Source organism: Oreochromis niloticus, linkage group LG3 (genome assembly GCF_001858045.2).
Source record: "Oreochromis niloticus isolate F11D_XX linkage group LG3, O_niloticus_UMD_NMBU, whole genome shotgun sequence".
In the NCBI taxonomy this organism is placed as follows: domain Eukaryota; kingdom Metazoa; phylum Chordata; class Actinopteri; order Cichliformes; family Cichlidae; genus Oreochromis; species Oreochromis niloticus.
This window is the reverse complement of record NC_031967.2, coordinates 39100049-39117826: the sequence shown is the minus strand read 5'-3', so window position 1 is coordinate 39117826 and position 17778 is coordinate 39100049. Positions and strand designations below refer to the sequence as shown.

Below are 17778 nucleotides of genomic sequence, written 5' to 3'. Positions count from 1 at the left end.
TAAGGATACAAAGGTTACATGAGCAGTAATCTCACTTGGAATTTGAGCAATTTAATGATTAGAAATGAATGTTTTTAACCTTGAAGTTCAAATCTGACTGACTCAAATTATAAATTGAATGCATTTCACTATAGTGAAAGCTTTTATACAACACATAGTTGAATGTGTGACATGGGTAAGTTTACATCTTGGGATTTTTATTATTATCATTGTTGTTGTTGTTGTTGTTGTTGTTACGATCCCCTCTCTTAGGGAGGCGTAACATACACGAGCTCTCACACAAGAAACTGAGTAAAACAGAAAACCGACAGGGATTTTTCAACAGACCACTTTACATGAAGGCATTAACACAGACAATAGTAAAAGCTAAGAGTTAAGCATCACAAAACTCTAATCAAGTTAAGTTCTACCAGGCACCGAGGTTAACAAACAAAATTCAATGCTATGAACAGAGTTGAGCTATCAACGTTCAAAGAGGGAGGCAAGAAGGAAGCATGTTCAGTCCTAAGCAGCAGACACAGAGGGCGTTTATCAATATGCGTACTTGTGCGTACTTGCGTTCTCGTGTACTCGTGATACGTCATCAGTCGGAGACCAAGTACTGTTCCAATTCGAAGTACGCATCACGCCGAGAACGCGAAAAAGTCCCGGATGTGTTCTCGATCCGCCCATTTTATCGAGCATGCATCGATGTAGACTTGGGACAGCTATATATCCCAGAATGCATTTCGTCCAAAACTCAACAGCGGACTCCCGGCACATCGCCCCCCCCCGCTCGCGGACTTGTCACTACTCAGGTTAAAGAAACCCCAGCAGCTGTCTATAGTATTGAGTGTCCACTAGAATAGAAATAAAAGCGTTCTAACATCTCACCTGCTTGTTTTTATTAAGGTATGTACACGTATGTACATGTACACTACTTTTATTAATAAAGGTTTCACTACTGAGGTTAAAAATGATATATAAGTCACTTAGATCACTTCTACATGTTAATGTTTGGTTTATTTCAGTGTTTTATTTGTTCCTGAGTAAATCGGTTTGGCTGTGATTAAAGTTAAGCTTCATAACATGTTACTCACAGTTAAATTAAGAGGGGACGGCAGTAAAAACTCCGGACCTGTGACATCATCACGTACGCAGGTGTTCCGACTGTACAAATCACGAGTCCGTGCTCGCGTACTTGAGAATTGAGAAACGGCCGACGAGTCCGTGCTCGCGTTCTCGGCGGGTACGTACTCACCGAGAACGCGAGTACGTACTCGCGTACTTGGGCATTGATAAACGGCCAGTGTGAAAGATCTCCAACCTTTTGTAGCCACAGGTGCATACAATCAACCACTCATTGCTTCCTGGAGCACCACAGGATCCCAGGCAGTCAATTGTCTATGAGCAGGGCCCTGTTTCAGAAAGCCGGTTTAGTGCAAACTCTGAGTAAGTATACCCTGAGTTAACGAAAACTCTGGGTTTTCTGTTTCACAAAGCAAGTTTAGATTAATTCTGAGTGAGTTACTATGACGACTCACTCCGTGAAGTTAACCTGCCCCCTAGCAGGTTTACTTCAACTAACCCTGACTTTCTCCGCCTCTTTGTCGGAAACCTGACTGTAGGAAGTGTCAGACATGGTGCCCCTTACTTGAAGAGCCAGTAGATGTTGAAGCCCAAATTCTCCGCAGAGCTCTCCACCGGGAGAGAGTGATTAGAGCGCGTTTGGACATTTTATCATGTCCTGATGATTTTCTGTGTGAACGTTACCGTTTTTCAGCACAATCGATAATTTATTTGAATAACATCCTCAGGCCTTATATTGCTCATGTGACACATCGCGGACATTCTCTCAGTTCTGTACATATTATTTGTATTGCACTTCGTTTTTTTGCAAACGGGAGCTTTCTGTATAATATTGGTGACGCTGAGCACGTTTCCAAGGCTACCGTCTGTCGGGCAGTCAGGAATGTTACAGTTGCACTGAAACGTCTCCTGTACTCGTTTGTGGTGTTCCCCGGTCATAGACCCACAAGATTTATCAAAGAGGGATTCCACAAAATTGCAGGTATCAGGATGAACAAAACTTAATTCATGATGTGGTGATACTTGAACTACTACTTAGATTTTACATTTATTTTCAGGGTTCCCAGGCGTGATTGGCTGTATAGATGGCACTCACATTCCATTCTGCTGCTTGCCTCTGTCAGTGCGCCCCAGGGTGGCTGTGGCTACTATGTAGCTTGCCATCGCCAGTGTGTGAATGTGTGTGTGAATGGGTGGATGTCTGGATATGTAAAGCGCTTTGGGGTCCTTAGGGACTAGTAAAGCGCTATATAAATACAGGCCATTTACCATTGAAGTGTTCCATTTCCAAAAAGCATTTTTTTATTTTCTTGATCAAATAGGTCTTGTACAGCTGCTTTACAGGGAGCTATTGAAACACAGAAAATAGCATTGACATTCATAGTACATGCCTACTTAGGTTGGTTGTAAATCAGTGCTGAACATCTTACTGAGGAAAGGTTTGTTGGAGAAGTGGCTGGACCCTCTTCCTCTACATTTTTTATATTTCATTTTTACTTGCTGCCAGGAACGTTTGGGGCCTGTTGGGTTGCACCTGCGCTCACATCACATCACAAAATAAAATGTATAAAATAAAATGAAATATAATAAAATAACGTGTTAAATGGGTGGAAATCCCTAGATCAATGTTTAAATTAACACTCACGCATTGACTCTGTCGGCTATGTATTGCCATGCATGCTCCCTTTCTTTTGCAGCTGAGGCTGTGTTACTTTTTTTCCGCAAAATTTGCATGTTATCGGCATATGCTGCCATCAGAATTTCGGCCTCAAGCGCTGTAAAATACATTGACCGCGCCTTCTTTCCCTCCGTCTCCATGGTGACTCGCTTAATCTGTGCTCCACTAATCAGGGCTTTATGCGCGCGCTTAACTTGGGGTTAAAGCAACTCCGCGTTGATTGAACTAATTGTTATCAGCCTTTCTGAAACCGAATATTCCGAGTTGGACAGTTCGGGGTTACTCAACCCTGAGTATCATTTTTAACTCTGAGTTTTCTAAACCGGCTTTCTGAAACAGGGCCCAGGGGTCCGTTCTTCGTACCTCGCTAAGTAAGTTAGCTGGATTTGATTGTTGACGATTTCGCGTGATCTTGGATCATTCGGTTCTCCGAAGCTCATCTGGGACTTGCTGTCATAGCAACAGATCCGTAAGCGTAAACCTGCTTGGGAGCAGGCTTACTTTATGTAACCAGGATTAGATCGCAGCCACTCAGGTATGTCCGCTTCATTTATACAAAAGCAACAGCGATATTTCTCCACTGTTTTTTCATAAATAAATATTATCAATGTAACTAAAGATAATGCAGCATTTGATTCTTTTATTGATTTCATACAGATACATACAGGTCATTTCCTAAAAAAAGGGAAATGTACTATTAATCATTCTATTTCATGTATTTGATTATTTCAGATGTAATTCATATTTTATAGTAGTAATAGTGAAACACTTCGTGTAATCAAGATGAGAGACCACGGCTATAAAAGCGATAAATAATTAAATAAAAGATATATATATATATATCCCAACTTACTGTGCATGCTTCAGTCACCCCTTGCATGGGAACAGGTAAAAGTGATGGAGTGTTATGTGAAACTACACACAAAAAACCCCACAATGTCAATAAATGTCACAGTACAAAAAGCATTTTAATTAAGGCAACAACCAAATATTTTACATTGTACAAATAGAATTATGAGCTCATTTACCAGTTATGAAGGCGCTGCTGCTACTGCACCCCGGCTGCTTGTCTAAGGAAGAGCTGCCCCCAGGGATGCCCTCAACAATGGGTCTGGTGGCATTCAACCCTAGGGCCAGCTCCTCTGCCGGGGTGTGACGAGGGGGTGCAGGACCACCACCTGTCTTTATTTGCTCTGCCCTTTTCTTGGTTGCTGTTATAAACAAACAAACAGATTATTCCAGGGTCTCTTTTCAAGAGACTAAAAGCAATATAAGTGATAAATATTACCATTCTGTAGAATATTCTTATATTTCACTTTTACTTGTTCCCATGTTCTAGTGGGTCCTGTTGTGGCTCTAATGTGAAAGAGGATATAATGTAATATAATATAATAAATTACTTACGAGTTTGATTTGTCAGCAACTTTCTGCCAGCCCTCTCTCCTTGCTTTTGCAGCTGTTAAGGGATTTTGTAATTTTATGATGTTTTTCCTTTTTGATACATCTTCCTTTTAATGTTTCATTTATTCAGTTCTCCTTATATTGCTCCATTTACTCATTTACTCATATGCTCCTGTTAAGAAAGGCTTGAAAAGCACACAGTGTTCACATATCTTTATGTTTTGTCTTTGCTTCTGCTCACACACATACACATGAGCCCTGCAGTATTCGCTGACTCCTGTGAAAGTCTCTTGCAGACACCCTGGGAAACAGGACCCAAACTGGCTTCTGTTTTCCTCGAGATAGAAACTGCACACACACACACACATATACACTGTGTCCCATACATGCCCAGATTGTCTGTTACAGCCTGATAAAACAGGGAATGCTACGATGTATAAATAAAGCTGACTACAAAGCCTCGGGGTGAGTATCACTCGATCACTCACCCGTGCGCACGTAGTTCTCTGAACAAAACTCTGACTGTTTCTGTATTCTTTCAATGTTTAAAAATGTCTTGCCACTGACATTTAATTGGTCCTTCGAGCCGGATAGTTTATTGATATTATTGTATCATCTAACTATTCACAGACGGAGCCACCAGATCCTGACGTCGTGACTACCTGCACTGCAACCACCGTTTCTAGCGAAGCGAGGAAAAGCCCAGAGTCGTACATTCGCCTACTGGCCAGTGTCTTATACAGGTCCACGACGCCAGGTTCTCGGTGACGCCGGGAAAAAGAACACAGCGCAACATTGAAGGTGAATATAAAGCAGCCAGAAACACTTTGCGTTGAATAATCGATTTTAGTTTGACACTGCTCGAAATAGAAGGGTCCTGTGTGGACCGAAAAGGAAAAGGACAGACGTGTCCTATGTAATATGCTCGCCCGTGTAAGACGAAACAACCTGCCCTGTGGGGGCCTGTTTCGCAACATAAAAAAGGGTTGGTAGCCAGTATATCTCACGCTCGCCTGCGTAAGACGGCTTAGTCCGCAGCATAATCCGCAGCATAAAAACAAAAGGTTGGTAGCCACGCTCGCCTGTGTAAGACGGATTCAAAATAAAGGTTGGTAGCCAGAGAAGCGAGAGTGTCAAATAAAATAGGATTTTCTCTAAGCGCGCTAACTGTTTGCTGAATGTTTGTTGAGGAGTAAGTGCTTCATTGAATAGGAGCTCTAGGCTCCTGCACTACTCCTACTGTTTTCCTGTGAGTACTGGATGGTGAGAAAGAGAAAAGGTTGCGCTTCAACGCGTAAAATTAAGTCCGCCCTGGATTTAGTTCAGGGTAGAAGGCTGACTTAATAACCTCCTCTGACTCTAGTACCAGAACGTCTCACAGTGTGTGTTGGCAGTATTAATAAATAAAGAAATCAATAAAGTGGTCCTATTGAAATAAAATATAAAATATAAGCATTGAAATAAAATATAACATATAAGCATTGCATCAATTAAACAAAATTAGAAATGGGCAATAAATCCACAAAACCTGAATTAACACCTGACGAATTGTGGATGGAGAAAAAGCACCCAGGTGCAGGTAGAATAAGTGCAAATAGATGGAGAGACCCAGAAAAACCTACTTGCACAACCTGGGACGGGAATGGCAACCCCGCCCCAGTACAGGAACTACACAAATGCCTGCAGAAAGAGATAGAACAAACTAGTGGTAAGGAAAAGGATTTAAGAATGTCTGAATACGTAAAATTTTTCATGCCCTGGCAGGAGGAGAGCAAAAGGCGTGGGGATAAGAGAAAGGTGAAGCAAAACAAACAGAGTGAAAAGCCACCCACTGAAATAGTAAACCCCCCTCCTTATCAGCCGCCTCCTCCTGCCTCAGCCCCACCAGATAGTGAGCAGCAGCCTCAACCTTGTCCTCCAATCTCAAAAAACCCCTTTGTGAAATCACAAGACCCCTATGCTGCAGCTAGGCAACAGCTTAATTCAACCACACATATAAACCCACCTACTTCCGGGTTTCCGCCACCGCTGTTCCCACCCACACTGGGTCAATTTCCTTTAATCCAGGTACCAAATCCCAATTACGGCCGAGCCACTGGCCCTGCGGGTGAAGACGGTGTGATCCCCAGAGACCAGTTGACATTTACATATACATATCAGCCGTGGACAGCTGAGGATCGTAAAAATGTGTTAAAAGATGTCCCTCCTTTAAACGAGGGGCACCACCAGTGGAGGAATGCGGTAGACATAATACGCTCTGATTGGCACCTGAATGGCACTCCTGAAATCCCTCAATCAAGAGTTCTTGCTCTGCTGCCGAAAAATACTGAGCGCGCTCCTTCGACATCTTCGCCGACCAATCACAGGGTTGCCGATCAATGTTTCTACTATCGATGCGTAGCCCCTTTTAAGCCACCCAGTGATCTCAGATTACTTCATCCAGCTGTACTAATCGTCAACAACAGGTGTGTTCGGAGAACCGGATTAGCGAGCTCAAAGTTAGCGCGATGATTTGATCTTGGATGTGTCATTTGATCTTGGATGTAGTAAGCAAGGCACGAAGAACGGACCCCAGGGGTGCACATAGGTGGTCCGCAGGTGCGCATTCGCTGTCAAAATAAAAGACGCGCACCAGATAAGAAGTTGCAACGCGCGTTTGCGTACATATAAAAGGCACTGTTTTTGTCTGCTAGAGTGGGATTTACACGGCATATTCTGCACCACGTCTCTGTGCGTGCATCATTTGTTTGAAGCCAGCTCACCTCCTGCAACACTTTTCCAAGAATACGCGCTTCTTTTACAATTCAGGCTTCTTCTGACATTTCTTTGGAGGTGGAGGAACACCAAAGTAACTGCTTAAAGGAGCTTCTTCGACATCTTTAAGAGCTCTAAACAAATGTCTGTCCTCCTCCAGAAAATCTTACGCACGCAAACGCGCGTTGCAACTTCTTATTTGGTGCGCGTCTTTTATTTTGACAGCGCATGCGCACCTGCGGACCACTTATGTGCACCCCTGTCTATGAGGGTTGACACACTGCAATCTGCATACAGGAGGGCTGGCAAAGATCTCCAGCTAGCCAGTCGTTAGTGAGTCCTGGTACTATTGGATTTGCTTGAAGAGAAAAGCGGTCTCACTCCCTCCGAGGCTCAGGGCCATAACAATTACTGATATCCTGTTTCTCTTTATTCTTTATCCTTTATTATTCTAGTTGCTCCGTTTCTTTGCCGCTTAACTACTCCCTCAGTTTTCAGTCGATTTTCACCGTTCAAACTTTAAACTGTTCTGCTATTTCTGCTTTTGATTGATATATCTTTTGGTGATGATAACTTTTATACTTTTTGAGATATTCAGCTTTTTATGCCATTTTTTTGGCCCATTTTGCTGTCAGAGACCACATTATCAATGTGATCACGAGTTTTTATTATCACCCAAGTTTGAATGGTGATTACCTAAAAAATGAGGCAGAGTGAGCACTGAGAAACATTTCTTTTTGTCACCTGTCAGCAGTGTAAACTTGCTGTGATACCCTGAGTTACAGACAGAGGGCTTCATCATACTCTGAAAGTTATTTTAAATTATTCCTGAAAAGTTAGTTTTGAACAGACATTAGGCTGCAAATCAAGGCAGCATCAATGTCACTTAATAGTAATTCACACATTTATCCTCTGTAAGAGTTTGATCCTTTTTGATTTCCTATAAAAAAAGACTTCACCCAGATTTAAAATGATGCCTTTTTAAAACCTAAAGTGTATTTTCCTACAGAAAACACAAAATGCACTCTTTGATGCTCCAGTTGTCATTTATTAGAACCATATTAATGTGTTAAATGGTTTACAAAACACTATAGAGGGTAGTTACAGTCATATAGTAACAAGGGCAGCATGATGATACGATGGTTCTCACCACGGCCCCACAGGAAGACAGTCTTGGGTGTGAATCCATCAGTTGCCTGGTCTCGGTGTGGAGATTGTATCCAGCTTCCACCCACAATTCAAAGATATGGTAGGTTACATGGTTATTCTCAGATCTGTCTCTCAACAGTTCGGGCAATTTGTCCATAGCTCCTCTCTCCCTAGGGCAGCTGAGATGGGGCCCAGCTCTAGCTCAGCTGCAAAAACTGATGGCTGGATGGTTAAATACTTGTCTTATGAGTATATGTTTAACACCATTACATCCACAGACTCCATAGCTGTTGGTGAACGAATCATCATTTCTTTTCAATGAATTTCCAGCATTTTCAAATAAAAAAACGAAACATCATGGCTGTATAAATATAAAGATATATTTGAATATATGAGGGCAATGATATCAAAGAGGTCACATCACACTCATTTTCTCAGGTTTTCCACCATTAGCTCAGCGTATGAGTACATTTGCACCCAGTGTAATAATCACGGTGTAGAAGAGTTTCACCAGAATAGCACCAATCAGTCCAGGCACAGATACTGATGGCTGAGCTCTGACTGTAAGGAAGACAGAACAAAATAACAGAGTTGGCATAGAAAGCACCCAAAATACAGGCAGAATAAATCGCTAAAAGGCAATAATAAGGGAAGGAAATCAAACAATACACAGTATAATCAATTAGGGAACGGAGAGGGAAAGCCAAGGCAGAAATACAGGGCACAGGAGTTTAAAAGCTCTTGTGCTGTATATATGTATTTCTCATATTTACCTTCTAATTAAGTATGTGTGGATAAGATGTGTGAATCAGAGCAGTACTGCACACGCTGTATAAAAGATGGATACAGCCTCAAGGTCTAATATGCAAGTATGTTAAACCGTCATTCTTTTAATGGCCAGCAGGGGGAGACTCCAGTGCAGCGAAGTCTATGGGAAAGCCCTAAACCCTCAGTTCCCTCACTCTGTGACCTCTTTAAACCTTTTTCCATTGACTTGCTTGGCTCGGCCACAAATGTCTAGTCATAATGAATAAAATATGAAGTTCATTTAGTAAAGTATGGCCTTCATTGAAGTCAGAATGAAGGATTATCCAAGATGTGCTCACTCAGTCATAAGTTCTTGAACAATGAATGTGGATTGGACGCCTCTTCCCTGTTGTTGTGCCAAATCACAACAACAGCTACCTCAAGGCATTTTATATTGTAAGGCAAAGACCCTACAATTATACAAAGAAAACAGCAAAAACCCCAACAATCATATGACCCCCTATGAGCAAGCACTTTGGTGACAGAGGGAAAGAAAAACTTTCTTTTAACAGGAAGAAACATCCAGCAGAACCAGGCTCAGGGAGGGGGTGAGGGGAGGAAGACAGGACTGCCTCAATAAGGATTTTATGCTTCAGCAGTTGGAAAATAACCAAACCTTTTGAATATACGTCAATCAATCCTTAGTGACTAGTTTAAATAGGTGAAATAAGTCAATGCATTGCTTTTGGAGCACAATGAATATGTCAGATAACAGACTGGGTGTATTTTATTGATTATGTATCACGTCTACCATATTTCTCCTTAAAAACAGATGTCTTGTAGCCTGAACCCACCTTTGCTTTTGACAGCCATCCAACTCTGTGCTGACTGTCCTTTTGTTGGGTGTTCACACTTGTAGAAACCTTCATCAGATAAGGACACAGCTGAGAAAGTGAGGTTTCCTGCAGGCTGAGTACTGATTAAATGTCCATCTTTGTAGAAGTTAGCTGAGAAATTAGAAGTTGCACTGCTCTCTTCATCGTACATGTAATAGCAGAAAAGTGTCACTGTTTCATCTTCGGTCACAGGAAGCGCAGGGCTTTCCAGGATCACTCCATCTGAAAATCAAACCGTGCTATGACTCCTCAGCTCTATAACAGATACAAAGTCTAAAACATCAAATAATAAAGAGCATTACATGTGACTGTGATGTTGATAGTCTCACTGCATTCCCGTCGATCAGACTCACACCAGTATATTCCAGTGTCTGATGCATAGGTGTCCATAATAGTGCATGACGTCTGATTTGACACTCCCCAACCCGAGATACATGACTCAGCAGTTTTAGAGGAGGTGTTTCTCTTCAGAGTCCAATTTCCAGAGTTGTCTGTCCCTTCACAGCTCAGCGTGATCGTGTCATACCAAAAGAACTGAGACCTGTCAGGGTGGATGCTCAGCATAGCAGCTGGTGTTCGAAACATGAAATAAAAAGAAGAGGAAAAAAGCGTCAGGCTGAGATTTGGTCCTTTTAAAACATGCAAGTCTGCAGACTCGCGGTAAGCCCCAGACACACAGGTCTAGAGACCCCATGGCAAGCATTGGTTGATAGAGAAAACACGTTCTCCAACATTAAACCACATAGTGAATGACAACCTGATTTTCAGTTATTTAGCATTTGCTGGAGGTTGCTAGGATTTGGTTGTCAGTGGGTGACCAGCCAGTGGGACTGGTGACCCACTTGTGGCTTTTAGAACTGGTATTTAGAAAACTTCCAGCTGCTGTTACTACAATTACCATCCAAAGAGGCAGTTTTGTTGGTCACATATAGGCCTGTTTGTTACAGTTTACCCTGCAAATACATTAAGTGATGCTAATGTTGCATTTTTCATTAATTTGGTAAGTTGTGTCATTACAAATGGGTGATTTTTTCAAAAATTGTTATTTCAGCTTCACCTCAGTTTTTGCTAAGAAGTCAGAAGGATGTGCATGTTATTTTCAGACAAACTTTACACTGGATTCCCTGATGCAACCATCCCATTTATCTGGGCTTGGAGGGCACTAGCTTGTGACCCCTGAAATTGGGTTTGTGTCCCTTCCCAGTCTCATACTGGGGATCTTTCAGGTGTAAAGCGAATGTGTTAGCCACTACGCCTAAGAGCCACTCATGACTTTTGCTCTTGACTTTTCTGCAATGCTGCAGTAACTTTACAATAAATGTCATGTATTTTACTAACATAACTATAATGTTATATCAACGCAGGGATACCTTTTTGTATTATTATACCAACTGTATTGGTTCTCCACTGTAAATGTTACATATTCAAATTATTTGGTGACATTAAACAGACATAAGAGACCATCATTGGATGTTACTATAACATTGCCCCAAGAAAATGTTCTTTGTAGCACACTGGATATGAAATATATAGTACATGTAGACAGCATGATATTACCCATGAGTTAGAATGGATAGTGAGGTCTTTATTTAAAAGCCTTGAGGTGAGCATATTAGCGGTAGCCATCTTAGCTTTTTGAAATTATACGTCATGGTTTTATCCCTGATTGAGGGGTATTACCTGCCCATGTCCATTACAATTCCCTCTGATCCTAACTGGGACTTTAACTTACAATTATTTTTTATTAAAATAACTTGAAAGCAGCAATTCAGGGCAAAAAACCTTCGGGAAATGGTTTACTGAGCTTGCAGATCAAGTGAGAAACAGGGACATTTTCTCATATATTTCTAAATACTCAAATTTCTTTTTGCATCCAGAAGACGTGGCCCTCTGCTGCTTGTTAGAAAGAATGCAGAGACTAAACTTTTCAAACCCTGAAGGTACAAGCATGAATACAATATAATATAGCATACAAGCAAGAAGTCAGAAGCAGTGTGTGTAAAACTAAGTATACTGTTACTGCTTCCAGTATGAAATAACAGTTTAAGTACCAGCCAGATGCTGTTAATTAAATGAAATTGATATAAGAAAATGAACATGTAAGCACAGCTTAGATTTCTAGAGTTGCATTTGAACAAATCACTTCTGGAACATAGTCCTTTGGATAGGTGTGGCTGTAGTGCAGATTGTTGATCATAATGCACAGCGCCATCTTTGGAGAAAATTATGCACAGCACATCAGCACAAACAGTCTTTACAGCTCAGTGGTGGAGGTGTGATGTTTGGGCTTGTTTTGAACCATCAGGACCTGGACATTCTGCTGTCACTGAGTCAGCCATGAACTCCTCTGTATACCACAGTATTCTACACAAGATGTTGTGATGACCAAGAGTGCATAATCAGCTAAAAGTTTGATTTCCATGCAATTTTATTCTGTTGACTTATACATTTGATAATATATTTCCTAACAGTGCATTAAACTGTACCCTTCCTTTCTTTTTCAGTTCAATTTCAGCTCTATTGAAACTGGCTTGCAGCTGTTTTTAGCATGAGACATGAAGACAGGACAAAACTGCCCACAACTGCAGAGCCTGGAGGCCCTCTGTGACCTCAAACAGGAAAAAAAAAACAAAACAGGTTTTTGAAAATGCCAGAACACACAAACCAGAGAGGTGCTCATCTAACAAGGCAACCTAAACAGTGAAAACAATCTTCAGTGCATATATAGCATGTTTGTGGTTTAGTGTTCTGATGTGTTTCCTTCATCTAACTGTTTTAATGCTCATGAACAAAAACTTGATCAGAAATCCACATGAAAACTAAGACCAGATCACCACATCATATCAATCTATTACTTGCAAGTCCATGACATCTGTGCATAAAATAATAATAATAATGATAATAATAGGAACGTCTCAAATTAAGACATGGACCAAAGTAAAGGCCACAGATGGAGTACACCTACAAGAGTGCACACTGTTTGAGGTTAATGCCAGAGGAGGTTTGGACTCTGTTAATGAGTGAACAGAGTGTGGGAAACTCTTAAGTATTTAGAGACTCTGCTCTGTTTGTGTGGTCTGCCACTTCATGGCTGAGTTGCTGTTGTTCCACTTCGTAATAATATCACTTTCAGTTGATCATGGAATATCTAGGAGGGAAGAAATTCCATGAATTGACTTTAGTTATACCACACTCAGTGTTTCGGTGACCTCTTTAGAACCAACCAATCTTTTGTAAGTGTTTGTAATGGCAGACTGCATGGGTGCTCAGTTTTATACAGCTGTGTAAATGTGACTTAAAAAGCCTGAATTCAAAGATTAACAGCTGTGGACTAATACTGTCATCCATATAATATACGATAGCTAGGGAACTGTTTTACTACTGCCAGCTTGAGCTTGTAGGATGATGCTTCAGTTTATCCATTTAAGCTCCATGCAGGCAAATGATTACACAAAACATCATCCTGTCCCTCCTGTATATCACCAGTATGCTGGAAAACAGCAACATTTTAATCTCGTGTAGAGGCTAGAAAACATTAAACAGAGTCTAATTAAAGCTGAAAGTGGCAGATACAGAATGAAAACATTTGGCCTCCAGACCTTGTGTGGACCTTTTACTTTGTGGATCTGTTGTGGACCTTTTAACACCTGTCTCCTCTCTCTATGGACATTTCCCTCAAGAACTGAAAGAAACCCCTGTGCTTTTACCAAGACCCCTCAGTGCGTACCTTAACTCATGGGTAAATAAAGATTGTAATACTTTGATACAACTCTATCAGCTCAGCATTTGGGTCTGTTTTTGCTTACTGGCCTTACAGTCTTGAAAAATATTACATCCCTAACTTCATTGTAGTAGGATTTCAGAAATGTAGAGCAATTTTAACCCTCACATGCACACACTCACACACACACACACACACACACACACACACACACACACTGTATGAGTATTAGTATGAGACAAAACTGCCCACAACTGCCAAGCCTGGAGGCCCTCTGACCTCAAACAGGAAAAAGAAAAGCGGGTTTTTGAAAATGTCAGAGCACACAAACCAGAGAGATGCTCATCTAACAAGGCAACCTGAAAACTGAAAACAATCTTCAGTGCATATATAATATGTTCATGGTTTAGTGTTCTGATGTGTTTCCTTCTCCTAACTGTTTTAACCTGAAAACAATCTTTGGTGTATCTATAACATGTTCATGGCATGCCTGATGCACTGGGATCCAGACACACTTGAGTCCTAATTATAGTCAATTCAGTTAAGTCAAGAAAAAAATCTTCAAGATTACTCCATCAAAGTAACAATTGATATTGATGTCTCTAATAATAAGAAAAATTAATGATCTCTGGAAGATGAGACTGTCCTTCAACAGAATGCAACAAAGCTGCCTCTCTATGCTGAGACCGTTGAAGTCCTGTGTAGATGAGCTGACAGTTCTTCTCCCGTTTCCTTCATCTAACAATTTTACTGTTTGTGAACAAAACAATAACCAGAAATCCACATGAAGGTGAACACCAAATCTCCACATCACATCATTCTGTTGTTGATCTAGTGGCAGAAAGTAAAAATAAAAACATAAATGAATAAACCGCTATTTGGAAAAAGGTTTTGTATTTAACCCAAATCATCTAAACAATTAAAATGTTCCAAAAAACAAACAAACAAAAAAATGTCCAGAACTTTATATTTTCTTGGTCTCAAAATGATTTTCACAACAACAGCCTTGTAATGCTTGATAATATAAAGACCCTACAATATTAGTAAGTGAATACCAAATACCTTAAAATCTCCTTTCAGCAAGCACTTTAAGGATAAAGAAGTCCCTTTTACAAGAGACAATATAACTCGAAGGGTGTTAAAATATATAATTATGTCGTTTTCACGATATACATAATGAATAGTGATTTTATCTTGGCATTGGTCTCATTGTTGGCAGATCACTGAGAGTCCCTGCAGGTTGCAAAAACTAACTGGACTTTGTCCACTGCTGATATGTTGACATGTTGCAGTAGGAAAACCATTTGTGTACTTTGCCAGCTTGGGTTTGCAGTGTGACGCTTCAGTTTAACAGTTTAAGCTCACAGCACAGTAAAATTATCATGCAAAACATCATTCTGTCCGTGCAATATATCACGAGTATGTCTGAAAACAGCACCGTGAAAGTGAGTAAATGAAAGTGAAATTAAAAAACAGCAAATCACATTTTTAGCTTGTGAAGACCCGAACATAAATCAAAACCTAATAACTCTGAAAGAAATGGGAGAAATTTAAAGCAGAATGTGTGAGGAAGCAGCTCTCAGCAAGTTGTACTTTGTAGGACAAAGAAGTAATCGTATTTTCTTTGAGATTTTAGGGGAAACATAAACCTAATAAAACCTTCAAATGTCTGACGAGCTCAGGAATTCTTTCAATTACAGCTGAATTAAAAACAACTAAATAAGTAAAATTTACTCACAGATAATCAGACACGTTGAAGAGATCTCCATTGTGCTTTGGTGCTCTTTTCTTTCTTAGAAACTTTTCAGCAGCTCTCTGACTTGCAGGAAGTTATTAGGGTCGCACAGATGATTAGGTGTTTGGGGGTTCTGCAAAAAAAACCTCATGTTCCAAATGTCAGCTCAACATATTGATTTGTGAGCACATGCAGGGGGCTTCTATTTTCCACCCCCTGCGGTCTCTGTCTGCAGAATGCAGTGCTGTTTGGTTTCCCCCTCCAAACAGTTATCCTTCTCATAAATTACACCCCCACCATTTCACACCTACCCCTCTGAAGCGGCTTCATGCCGTGCACTTGAGCATGACAGGAAATGAGGCACCCTTCAATAACTGAAAAAAGTCTCTTTTTTACACTCTTTTATAAATTAAAGCAAGCCTATGAAATCTTCTTTAATTGAATCCCCTTTTTTGTTTTCGTTAAAAGAGCAAACTAATTAAATAATCATAATTTAATAGTTCACAAAGACAGGGGTGCCTCTAGAATTTTTTCATATGGGGGCCACTAAAAATATTGCGGTCGCGCCTCAAAAACAGAATTTACATTTTTATTATGTTGTTGTCAAATATAGGTTGCTTGAAAAGTATGGCATAAAGGAGAGAGAATTATAGGTTTATATGCCTAGCTAATGTCCTGCTATTAGAGTTGATATCACTGAAAATAGGCACATGTGAAAACCAAATATTTTGAAAGTCATAATAATCTGTTTTAACAATAACAAGTTCATGTTTCAGCTCATTGTAGGGTGTCTTCATCTCTCTTGTGTGCTTGTGTGTGGGTGAGTGGGTGGGGTTCAATGATTCTGAGGAAGATCTTAAATTGAACATAAACCACGACAACTGTTCTGCTATCACCAGCTCGAACGTGAAGTGCGATGCTTTGATATAACTATTTTGATTTCCATTCACTGGGAAATCACTACGCAAAATATCATTCTGACTCACCGCTATGAACCACAGCTGTGTTAGAAAACTTCACACCGAGCAAGTGTAGCTGAAGCGAAAAACTGCAAATCATAGCACACTCCACGATAGCTGTCAATTTATCAGATACATAAAGAAGTAGTGATGCAGAGTCTCATGTATTTAATTAATCCACCAAAGACTCTTTTAAGATCCACGTGTTTGACTTCATCTGTTTCGACAACAGGCAACCAGTAACTATAAGGCAATTCCTGAAAGCTGTGCACTGCTGCCCTCTGTTGGTGTTAACTGATAGTTACACATTACAATAACAACAACAACAAAAAAAACCCCCAAATGAATAAAATAAAATAAATCTGGAGTTGGCAAAGACTGTGAGAATATTCTAAAGCTGGAAATAAAAAGTGTTATTATAAGACAGTCTCAGCAGACGAAAATCACTTCGGCAGTGCTTCTCATTTGATGTCAAAGTCATCTGCAGTTTTCTGTGCTTGGGTGATGCTGGTTACATTTTTCATTGAAATTACATGAATACGTATAAACAAGATGTGTCTTTAACTGAAATATTTATTTAAACCTAGATCCTACAAAAACCTATGCCAGATCAGCCAATCACTCCCTCTGCTCAGTGTGTAGGGTTGCTCTGGGCCGTATCTCTCAAATTCTTTTCCTAAACCTAACCAAGTAGGAAATAAAAGAACTTACCAAGTGGGGAGGTAGTGGGGACCATTTGGGTTATTTGTCCAGTCCTCCTAACCCTGTGGCCTCTGTGGTCTGAAAACAGAATACATGTGGAGAAGTCCGGTTTCCTCTTTTAGAGCAAAGGAATTAACAATATGTTGAAAGGTAATTTAGGATTTCTTTTATTCTGTTTCTGATGTTTCCTCAAGGTCAGTTTACAAGGACTGAGAGGAAAACGGTTAAGAAGGGAGTCCAGAGAGGACCACTAAACACAGTAAACAGTGCTCAGTGTAACAGGTTAAAAATGTGTGTTGAAGACATAAATGGGGATTAAACTAATAGTTAAAAGGTTAAGAGATAAAAAAAGACAATTCATAAGTTATGGAATCACAGTTCAGTTCATGTTTTTAAACAAGGTAAAAAATGGTCACCCCAGTAATTTATTTTTTTGTGTTTATCTCTTTAATTACTGGTTCAGTGGTTGTCTCACTACACTTTATGGCATTACTTTAAGATACAACTAGGTGGTGCAAAGCTCTCAGGAGGAACAGTAAACAAGCTCATGATCTGTGCCTTTTATTTTAATACACAGATGGGTTACTGGACCTCAGATGACTTATAGGTAACACAGTAGAAACAATAAGCCTGTTGTGAACATGTCAAAGGAAAGTATAATTTTTTAAACTCAGTAATGTCGAAGTATTGTGAGTAGAATGAAACCGTAACGTCAACATGGTCGTGCTAGGCTAATGCACTTGATGCTAGCAGGTAAAGCTTCAAGTGCAGTAGCGATGCTAATGAAGTACAAAAAGTATTCGTGACAGTAAAGTTAATCAGGCTCATGAATGTTTTCAGTTGTGTTTTCTATATGTTTTGTTGAGGTAAGAGGAGATGCAAATGCCGTAACCCAGTGGTTTATTTCACACCTCAAACATTTAGTAAACAATTAAGCAAATACAAGTAAACGGCAATAAATTACAGGT

The 17778-nt window shown here is 40.2% G+C and overlaps 1 protein-coding gene across 2 annotated transcripts; it reads right to left on the bottom strand.

Moving 5' to 3' along the window:
- Positions 1 to 7928: 7928 nt before the first annotated feature.
- On the bottom strand, positions 7929 to 15404 carry LOC102077443 (low affinity immunoglobulin gamma Fc region receptor II). 2 transcript variants are annotated; one of them, XM_005463134.4, is made up of 4 exons: positions 15153 to 15404; positions 9996 to 10262; positions 9652 to 9915; positions 7929 to 8611 (listed from the first exon to the last, which is right to left on the bottom strand). In XM_005463134.4, the coding sequence occupies exons 1-4, from the start codon at positions 15181 to 15183 to the stop codon at positions 8505 to 8507; spliced, it is 669 nt and encodes a 222-aa protein (XP_005463191.2). In that variant the 5' UTR covers positions 15184 to 15404; the 3' UTR covers positions 7929 to 8504. The 2 variants fall into 2 exon arrangements, with proteins under 2 accessions (XP_005463191.2, XP_025756843.1); XM_025901058.1 differs by lacking the exon at positions 15153 to 15404 and adding an exon at positions 14477 to 14628.
- Between the last annotated feature and the right edge of the window lie 2374 nt (positions 15405 to 17778).